This window comes from Antrostomus carolinensis, unplaced genomic scaffold (genome assembly GCF_000700745.2).
Source record: "Antrostomus carolinensis isolate BGI_N321 unplaced genomic scaffold, ASM70074v2 scaffold50219, whole genome shotgun sequence".
NCBI classification, from domain to species: Eukaryota; Metazoa; Chordata; class Aves; order Caprimulgiformes; family Caprimulgidae; genus Antrostomus; species Antrostomus carolinensis.
This window is the reverse complement of record NW_010337419.1, coordinates 1-8,755: the sequence shown is the minus strand read 5'-3', so window position 1 is coordinate 8,755 and position 8,755 is coordinate 1. Positions and strand designations below refer to the sequence as shown.

General features: G+C 53.8%; 1 protein-coding gene across 1 annotated transcript; it reads left to right on the top strand.

Annotated features, from left to right (window-relative positions):
* Nucleotides 1-321: 321 nt before the first annotated feature.
* PIGT (phosphatidylinositol glycan anchor biosynthesis class T) lies at nt 322-4,509 on the top strand (the record flags this gene model as incomplete). The annotated part of the gene is made up of 10 exons (XM_010175167.2): nt 322-492; nt 1,279-1,379; nt 1,537-1,623; nt 1,887-1,974; nt 2,061-2,158; nt 2,464-2,629; nt 2,716-2,916; nt 3,449-3,614; nt 3,740-3,823; nt 3,959-4,509. Coding segments are annotated over 10 exons (1,415 nt in total), but the record flags the coding sequence as incomplete, so codon positions are not given.
* Between the last annotated feature and the right edge of the window lie 4,246 nt (nt 4,510-8,755).

Sequence of the window (8,755 nt, the reverse complement as noted above, 5' to 3'; positions counted from 1 at the left end):
GCTGCTGGTCGGGTCAGCCTTCAGAGCTGCACCAAGGTGTTGCTTTAGATCTCACAGTCCCTTCCCAGTACGACACACATCACCTCCCACATGCTCCCTGCTCCCCCAGCTCCTCTCTTCACATAGCAGCTGCACCCATCACCCCTGCTGCCCCTGCAGTGAACGGCCCCCAGATCTCACGCGTTAGAGTGAAATACCAAGAGAGCTGGAGAGTGCACGAGCAGCAGCCTCTACCTGCTCATTCCTTGCAGCTTCTGAACGCAGCATGGTCACCCCGGTGTGTTTATTGAATATTACTGACTTCATGCTGCTTGTTCCGAGGATGCGAGCTGATGAGTAATCACCGGTATTTGTCCTCAAACAGTGTTGACAAAGCCTGGAAAGAACTGAGTAACATCCTCTCGGGAATATTCTGTGCTTCTCTCAACTTCATTGACTCGACCAACACGGTCACTCCAACGGCATCCTTCAAACCCCTGGGCTTAGCCAACGGTGAGCCCGGCCAGTGCTTGGCCGCCCAACTCTGCCCTCTCACTCTTGTCTCTAGCTTTAGTTCTGCCCTGTGCCACTGCAGGGAGTCTGAGGGCAGGTCCTGTGAGGACTCTGTGTCTGGGTATGTACAACAGGGCCTGTTCCTCCCTTCTTCTCAGTGATGCCCAATGGTAGGACAAGGGGCAATGGGTGTGAGCTGGAACACAGGAGGTTCTGCTTAAATTTCAGAAGGAACTTCTTTACAGTGAGGGTGACAGAGCCCTGGGACAGGCTGCCCAGGGAGGGTGTGGAGTCTCCTTCTCTGGAGACATTCAAGACCCGCCTGGACACCTTCCTGTGTGATCTCATTTAGGTTCCTGCTCGGGCAGGGGGGTTGGACTGGATGATCTTTCAAGGTCCCTTCCAATCCCCAACATTCTGTGATTCTTGGAGGCAGTTCCTCTCCCTACAAATGAGGCTCAAACTTGAACAGAGGAAACCCACAAGCAGTACGTGGCAGATGTTCCCAGGCCCTCATCTGTCTCTCTGAAGAGCATTTTACGAAACAGCTAGTGGGGACTGGAGGATTTAAAGTGCTCAGGGAAAAAAAATCTAGGAGATACCCTTACCTATTCTTTCCAAATCCCTCAGAACAGAGTGGGATCCATTCCTGATGGAGCTCATGGCATTCCAGGCGTATTGAGAGGGTGGATGGGCTGTGTTGTACACTGGGAGATGGAACAGGTCTGCTTCTGCTCTTGTGCTTGTAGCAGTACCAGCCTGTTGACCTTCCACCTCCCTGCCCAGGGACAGATCATCATCTCCTGCGGTATGCTGTCCTGCCCCGGGAGGTGGTCTGCACAGAGAACCTCACACCTTGGAAGAAGCTGCTCCCGTGTGGCTCAAAGGTAATGGCAAGTCCTGCTGCCTCGTTAGGCTGCTCCCGATGGAGCTGGGTTTCCAACAGCAACCCGGGAACACGCACTGGGAAGTCTCAGCAGGGCCTTTCTCTCCGTGGGAACAGAGAACAGGCCTGGGGCTGAGTTCCTCCTTTTCTCCCTGCAGGCTGGGCTTGCTGTGCTGCTGAAGGCCGAGCGCTTGTTCCACAGCAGCTACCACTCACAGGCCGTGCACATCCGCCCCATCTGCAGGGTAAGTGTGAGGCTCAGGCCTCCCTCCTTTAACCCACCCAAGAGAAAATCAGCAGCCTTCTTGTGATGCTGCAAGGTGACACAGTGGTTTGCCCAGCTCCCCTGTGGTGGGTTCACTGTCTCTGTTGCCGCTGTCATCCTGCTTCTCTGGTCTCATCTGTGTCCCGATGGGATTCTTGCAGTCTGGGTGGAGTTCCAGCTCCCTCCTGGTGCCCTGCCTCTCCAGAAGGTGTGATCAGAGCCACTTGTCTTTCTCTTGTCCAGGATGCCTCCTGCCTGGCTGTGTCCTGGGAGCTCAGACAGACCCTCACTGTGGTCTTTGACACCTTTTCCAGTGGCCAAGGAAAGAAAGGTAAGCTTGGCAGCCATGCACTGCACTCCTCGAGTCTCCCAGCCTGTGCCCTTCACTCTGACTGCCACTGACTTTGCCTCCCACAGACTGGTCCCTCTTTAGGATGTTCTCTCGCACACTCACTGACGCGTGTCCTCTGGCATCGCAGAGCAGAGTCTATGTTGACATCTCCCCTAAGAACAAGGTAATGCTTACAGACCAGAGAACACCCCCTGCTTCCTCAGTTCAGCCACTTTGTGTGGCTCTGAAACATCCTCACCCACCCCCCAGGAGCCCCTGCCTGCTCAAGAGTCCTCTGGGGCTGATAAAGGGAGGTGGTTTCCTTCCTCTGAGCAGGGCTGTGGGGATGAGTGTGGTGGTGGTAGTAAGAGTGCTGAGTTGGCTGTTGGGTGGAAAAGCTCAAGCTCAGGGCCAGCTGGAGGGGCTTTGCCCAGTGCTGCCAGTTACTTCAAGGGGCACTTCTCCTTTCATGGTCCACTTCTTTCTCAGGAAAACAAGTTACTGGAAGTGACCCCACCTCCAGCCTCTGTACACGAAGCTGTTGTCCAGGGAGACAAGAAAACCTACGCTGTCTATGACCTGCTGAGCCCCTCGCTCTTCAATACATCGCGCAGCCTCAACGTGCAGCTGAAGTGGAAGCGGCCCCAAGACAGCTGTGAGTAACCAGAACTTCACTCCAGCTGCACCACCTGACAGGGCTCCAGGCCTAAAAAAATCCCCCATTTGTGTCCTTTTTCGCAGCGGACCTGCCGACACCCGTACTCCATGCTCAGCGCTACGTGAGTGGCTACGGGCTGCAGACCGGAGAGATCAGCACTCTCATCTACAACACTCACCCGTACCGGGCTTTCCCCGTGATCCTGCTGGAGACTGTGCCCTGGTATCTGCGACTCTATGCACACACTCTGACTATCATCACAAAGGGGAAGGAAAACAAGCCAAGTAAGTAAACCCTCCCGGGAGCACATGCCACCTGGTTCTCCTTGGCACAAGCTGCTCATTCCAGAGATGGTTTAGTCCCTCCCTTGGGCCCTAGTGATCACTGGGAAACTGGACTGGGAAACAAAACATCTTGGGGTGTTTTCCTAGTCTTCAGCACTCACAGCAGAGGAGACTTTATTAACTCTGTTTTATAAGAAGCACATGGACAGTGTTTCATAATCCAACCAAATAATCTAAACCAAAGTGAATTGACTTTTGTAGTAAAGGAGGCTCGATTTAAAACTGATGATTGTGTCTTATTTTGCATTTGTACCTTTTCCTATGAACACCTGACTTTCATGGGTCATCAGCTCTAAAGACCAACCAGATTTAGCTTTAACACATGCTTTTTGCTACCTGTGCATCTTCACTTGCTCAGAAAACCTCTCCCAGCACAGCGGAAGCAGGAGCACCCACCCTGTGGGAGATGTCCAGGCAATGTGAGATTGGACAAAGTCCCCCCAGTGCCACTGACACATGTCTTTGGGGTTAGGTTACATCCACTACCAGCCAGCCCAGGACCGGAGACGGCCTCACCTCTTGGAAATGCTGATCCAGCTCCCAGCCAACTCTGTCACCAAGATCACGATCCAGTTTGAGAGAGCCTTACTGAAGTGGACAGAGTACCCACCTGACCCCAATCACGGCTTCTATGTTGGGTATTGACATACCTCAGCTCCTTGTCCCCTTCTGGGACTTGCTGCCCAGGTCTCTGGGGATGGGAAGAACTCTTGCTGTCTCTTTGCTGTCAGGACTGACATTAACATGGCCTTTGTCTCCTTAGTTCATCTGTGCTTAGTGCCCTGGTGCCCAGCGTCATTGCGATGAAGGACACGGATGTGGAGGAGAGCCCTCTCTTCACCTCGCTGTGAGTGTGCCTGTGCTGGGGAGCGGGGCTGTACCACAGCACCTGCGGGCTGCTGGCCCCTGTCATCCTGTCCAGTCAGCACGAAACAGCCGTCCTGTGCGAGCTGATGGTCCCTTTCCTGCTTCCACTCTCCAGGTTTCCTTCCTCTGACGGCTCCAGCTATTTTGTGCGCCTGTACACAGAGCCGCTGCTGGTGAACTTGCCGACGCCAGACTTCAGCATGCCCTATAACGTCATCTGCCTGACCTGCACCGTGGTGGCCGTGTGCTATGGCTCCTTTTACAACCTGCTGACCAGAACGTTTCACGTGGAAGAGCCGAGCCGGGGTGGGCTGGCCAAGCGGCTGGCCAACATCATCCGCAAATTCAGGGGGGTGCCCCCCCTCTGAGAGAAACCAGGGCAGCTGCTGCTGGTCCTGGGGCTCCGTGGGGTGACCCAGGGAGAAAAGCGCTGCTGCTTCTTGTCTTTGCTGGAAGTGACCTGCTCCATTTTGCTGCTTGGGTCTCTCTTTGAGGTCCAACAAGCTGAGAGATCGCTTCTGTCATTAGGATGGGAAATGGCTTTAAGCCTGTTGACTACTGAACTGCACTGCTCTGGGACTGGGAAAGGTGTAAGACTTCTGTTTGAGAGGAGGGGTAACTTACCTGCTGGGAACAATGCTGGAAGTAAACATGAGCTGTTTTGTACATTTGTGCTGCTCCTGGTTGGTTTTCCTTTCTCAGCCCCACAGGCAGAGTTGACCCTATAAGACTCTGAGCTGCTGAGCCTCTAGCAGGCTCCCCGAGTCAGCTGGGAGGAGATGCAGAGGTGGTAAGGGGAAGGGGTGTGATCTACAGTGAAGAGATGGGTCTGTCTGCTCTACCATCTCACCTTCCACAACTGCCATGTTTCACAGTGCCCACCTGTCACACTTCCCCACATTTGAGCCAGTCTGCAACTTAGTTTTGGGGCATAGCAAGGGTTTGGGCATAGCAAGGGTTTGGGCATAGCAAGGGTTTGGGGCATACCTCAGCCTACCAACAGTTTATTTTCTTTCTCAAGAAAAAGCTTTTCTTGCTCCCAGCTTCTCTTTGTAGCATTTTGAATCCCCTCAACCTGCTCAGGCCTCTGCTGCAGCAAAGATCCTCCTCTGCCTCCCTGCTATCATTTCTGCACGTCTGCCCGATGGCTCCCCTGCACCTACGATGTCCCCAAAGCTTCAGGGAGCCTCTGTGCTCAGCAGACCCCAAGTGCTGAGCTGCAGCCAGCTGGGCCGTGCTGGTGGGCAACAGCCTCAGCCCTCCCAGAGTCCAGAACGCAGGAACAAGAGCACCACTGCACTCTTTGGTTATTTTCATACAGCACAAGGTACCACAGAGCAGTGAGAGGACTCTGGTGCTGCTGCCCAGCCTCTGACGGTGCTGTTCTCAGGGGTACGTCCTGTGTATTCTGGATGTGCCTTTTGTGATGGGAACAGACAAAACTGGCTACAAGCAGCTAAACAAGCCGCGAGGGAATAATGAAAAGGCATATTCCCCAGAATCAAAGCAAAGCACAGCCAGAGGTCCTTTAAAAGCTTATGCCTGAACAGAAAGACCATAAAAATCCTGTTGCCTCCTATCCTTCGTGGAGCAGACTCTTCCAGTTGGCCTGGGATTACCTTTCCCTTCCCTCCCCTACCAGAGGTGCCCTTCCCTCTGCAGCTCCTTACGGATCCACTCCACTGGATGGCTCCATGCAGCTTGCAGAGCTGCTGAAAGGAGTTTGGGACAATCCCTCTCTGTCCCTGCTTGCTGAGAAGGACACCACAGGGCTGGGAGCTCGCTCTGCTGCCAGCCACAGGGCTGCTGCTGCAGCTCTGCCTGCCAGGCTTCAAGTGCAAAACTGAATTTCGTTACAGAAAGCTGGAACTACAACCAAACAAAACTCGAGCGAGCGTGCAGCTCCTGCAGCAGCTCTGGGAGACACAGCCAGGAGTCTCGGGCATGAGGGTCCACATTGCAGTTTGCAAAAGGGTTTGGAGTCACAGAATCACAGAATGGTGGGGTTGGAAGGGACCTCAGGAGATCATCCGGTCCACCCCCCCTGCCAGAGCAGGCTCCCTACACCAGGTTACACAGGAAAGTGTCCAGGTGGGTTTGAACATCTCCAGAGATGGAGACTCCACACCCTCTCTGGGCAGCCTGTCCCAGGGCTCCAACACCCTCACAGTGAAGTTTTTCCTTAAGTTTGTCTGGAGCTTCTGGTGTTCCAGTTTTTGTCCACTGCCCCTTGTCCTGTCACTGGGCACCACCGAAAAGAGCCCGGCCCCATCCATTTGGCCCCCACATTTCAGATATTTATAGACATTGATCAGATCCCCTCTCAGGCTGCTCTTCTCCAGGCTGAACAGTCCCAGCTCTCTCAGCCTCTCCTGGTAAGGCAGATGCTCCAGGCCCCTCATCATCTTTGTGGCCACCACTGGACTCTCTCCAGAAGATCCCTGTCCCTCTGGAACTGAGGAGCCCAGAACTTGACAGAATACTCCAGATGTGGTCACACCAGGGCAGAGTAGAGGGGGAGGAGAACCTCAAGTTGTTTCAGGTTGGGTCCAGGATAAATCCTGCAGACTGCAACAACCAGCATGTGCTGGAGCAGCTCAGAGCACCCAAGGTCCCCCCAGCCTGGCTGCCTGGGTGAAGCCTGTGTGCCATGGGTGTTAGGTGGGATCCAGCAAAGCCCCCCGAGTGCCGAGGCAAGCGCCCATGGATGCAGCTGGCACCACAAGCCCAACCAGCCCAAAACAGTGTGAGAAACATGGCACTTGCTGCAAATCTGACCATCACTTCTGCAGGAAAAAAGGTTCCTGTGCTGAGGATGATGAGGGCAGCCTGGACTGGGCCAGTTGGGAGCTGCCACAGGCACAAGATGCAGGAGCTGACACCAGCCAAAGGCTTCAGGGCCATTCCCACGTGGTGCCATAAACCAGGAATTTACAGAGCCTGGAATAATGTCAGTGCAGGAGGGAAACCATCCCAGGCTGGATTCAAACCTGCCGGGCCATTGAGGGAGTTGGTCTTATCACATCCATCAAATGCATGGGCCAGCCAAGCTGAAAACCCTGCGGGAAACATGGGCAGCCCTGCAAGCACGGCTGGGTGGGTTTTAAACACCTGGGAAAACTGAAGATCTTAGTGTTTGGGTTGTTTGTTTGGTTGGTTTTTTCCTGGGCTATTTCTCTCACTTCCTTGAATGGCCTCTGTAGGAGCCCAGCCAGAGCTGGGCACAGCTGAGCTGTGCTGGGTGTCTGTAGAGAGAAGGGCTGGAGCTGGAGTGCTCGCAGCAGCCCGGGCTCAGCTACCAGCAAGCGGTGTCAAAAATAAGTGTCTAAGGGGAGAGGCCAGGGAGCTGTGTCTGCTCTACCTCTCTTTGAGACACAGCACCAGTTTGCAGGTGTCCATCCTACTGCAGCAGGGAAAACTGGGGCCCCTTGGGGCTGGATGGGGCTAAATCAGCAACAAAAACACACTGCTGTGCGTGACAGGGAAGCAGCATTCCAGCAAAGCTAAAAATAATACGCACCGGAACGCAAGAAAGCATGGACTCGGCATGTCACACAGTGCAAACACCGTGAGCGTGAACAGCACACACTGGTGTGCAAGGACACGTGCCACCCACGTGCAAAGGAAAGCCCACAACGGCATGTAACCGCAGGTAAGAGAGCGTGCAACAAGCTGGCCACTCTGCAGGGATCACAGAATCACAGAATGTTGGGGATTGGAAGGGACCTCAAAAGATCATCCAGTCCAACCCCCCTGCCAGAGCAGGAACCTAAATGAGATCACACAGGAAGGCGTCCAGGTGGGTCTTGAATGTCTCCAGAGAAGGAGACTCCACACCCTCCCTGGGCAGCCTGTCCCAGGGCTCTGGCTCTCTCGCTGTAAAGAAGTTTCTTCTCAAGTTGAAGCGGAACCTCCTGTGTTCCAGCTCACACCCATTGCCCCTTGTCCTACCATTGGGCATCACTGAGAAGAGCCTGGCTCCATCCTCCTGACATTCGCCCTTAACACATTTATAAACATTAATGAGGTCACCCCTCAGTCTCCTCTTCTCCAAGCTAAAGAGCCCCAGCTCCCTCAGCCTTTCCTCATCAGGGAGATGCTCCACTCCCTTAATCATCTTCGTGGCTCTGTGCTGGACTCTCTCCAGCAGTTCCCTGTCCTTCCTGAACTGTGGGGCCCAGAACTGGACACAATATTCCAGATGTGGCCTCACCAGGGTAGAGTAGAGGGGCAAAAACGCAGCGCCCTGCACGTGTCAGGAAACAGGAGATATCTGTGAAGCACGCTGCACTGTCACTGTAATGTCACCAAATAGAAAAACCTCCCTAAGGCTCGTTCGGGCATTTCAGAGTGAGCGTGCCTCATTCACAGCGCGCGGAGGTTCACACCTCAGAGCTCAGGTGCTGCTTGCAGGAGAGCACCTCTGGTTACGTACATATGCATTACATTTCTCAGAATATTCAGATGATTTCCCAGAGCTTATTATCATATTTGCATCTCGATTACACACGTGGTCTCGTGGGGCTTTTGTGGTGGTCTCTGGGTGTGCTTTAGTTGAACGTTCTCCTGGGGCAGGTGCAGTTTTAGGGAGGGTACGTACCCAGGCTCACCTTGCCCTGTACGTTGCGGTTTGTTTGTTGATTATTAACCGCCCAGATGCTTTTCTAACAGACACGACGGTATTATGTTAAAGTTATTTTTTAACAAACATATTTTCACTTGGAAGACAAGCAAGAACAAAGGCAAGAGAGCTTTGCGCCAGCGCTGCGCGGGCAGCATGCAAGGGGCGTGATACGTGCTGCGCAGAAGCGTGAAAACACTACTTTAAATTTAAATAAAAATAGATAAACCCACATAATTCCTTCAGGATCCAGCCCGGCCCCACACCGCGCCCTGCGCCGCCTCAGCCCCG